Consider the following 1,242-nt stretch of genomic DNA (forward strand, 5'->3'; position numbering starts at 1 on the left):
CTGAATATCCTAAATTAAATTTATTAAAATATCACACTCATATTTTAATCTATACAAAGTGCATCAAACCTATCACAAAACTGTAAAGACTGGTCCGAAAGGTAGAGAATTTAATATGTTGGTTCTGATATGGTTAAAAACCGTATATAGTGATGGATGATGTCACAATAGGAATAATATTTTGAGATAACACACATTTTAAAATGGTACATGATATAGATATTAAATAAAAGACAAATATACTTGGAATAAGGAACCATATCCATGCATTCTGTAAATTTGGTTGTTACAGTTTCTTTATTTCTGGACAAAATAATTAAAGTTAGTAAAAGTTTTTTGCAGAGCTGTCTTGATCTCGTGGTTTCTTAAGCTGTATATGATTGGATTTATTAGCGGAGACACCACAACGTACAACAATGATCTGTACTTGTTTATGTAGCTTGAGCTATCGTCAGATGGTGTCATGTAGACGATGATCAAGGCCCCATAGAAAGCCCCAACCAAGGTCAAGTGGGAACTGCAAGTGGAGAAAGCTTTCTTACGTCCGTAAGCAGAAGATATCTTAAGAATGGTGACTAAGATGCAGATGTATGTTATAATAATAAAAGCAAATGGCAAAAATATGGTGATGATTGAAATAAAAAAATCTTGGAGCATCAAAGCAGAAGTGTCTGAGGTGGACAAATCAACAATTGGTCCAAAATCACAGAAGAAATGGTCTATAAAATTCGGGCCACAATAATTTAATCTGTATACCACAATCATTTCACTTGATAGTAAAATAAAAACAAATACACATAACCAGATGATCACTTGGAGACAAACATGAGTATTCATGAGTGATGGATAACGTAATGGATTGCAGATAGCTAAATACCGATCATAGGACATGGTGGCAATGAGAAAACATTGCAAATAACTGCAAATACCAAAACAATAAAGCTGAGTAATACAACCAACTAATGGTAATTGTCTTTCATCTTTGATGATGACCTCCAGTGTCATGGGCAGCACACTGGTGGTGAGTAGGACATCGGATGTAGCCAAATGCTTCAGAAAGAAAAACATTGGAATTTTAAGCTGATCAACAACTGATACTAAAACCATTATTAACATATTTCCACTTAATATCATTATATATGTTAGAAGAAAACCAATAAACAGCAGAATTCTAAATTTGTAAAGACCTCGAAATCCAAGTAGTTTTATTTGAGTGACTTGAGTCTGGTTGAACTCACACAT

The 1,242-nt window shown here is 33.5% G+C and overlaps 1 protein-coding gene across 1 annotated transcript; it reads right to left on the reverse strand.

Annotated features, from left to right (window-relative positions):
- Window positions 1-297: 297 nt before the first annotated feature.
- LOC140322249 (olfactory receptor 5P81-like) lies at window positions 298-1,242 on the reverse strand. Its single transcript, XM_072398834.1, has one exon. The coding sequence runs from the start codon at window positions 1,240-1,242 to the stop codon at window positions 298-300; it is 945 nt and encodes a 314-aa protein (XP_072254935.1).

The sequence above is a fragment of the Pyxicephalus adspersus genome, chromosome 2 (assembly GCF_032062135.1).
Source record: "Pyxicephalus adspersus chromosome 2, UCB_Pads_2.0, whole genome shotgun sequence".
Taxonomy (NCBI): Eukaryota; Metazoa; Chordata; class Amphibia; order Anura; family Pyxicephalidae; genus Pyxicephalus; species Pyxicephalus adspersus.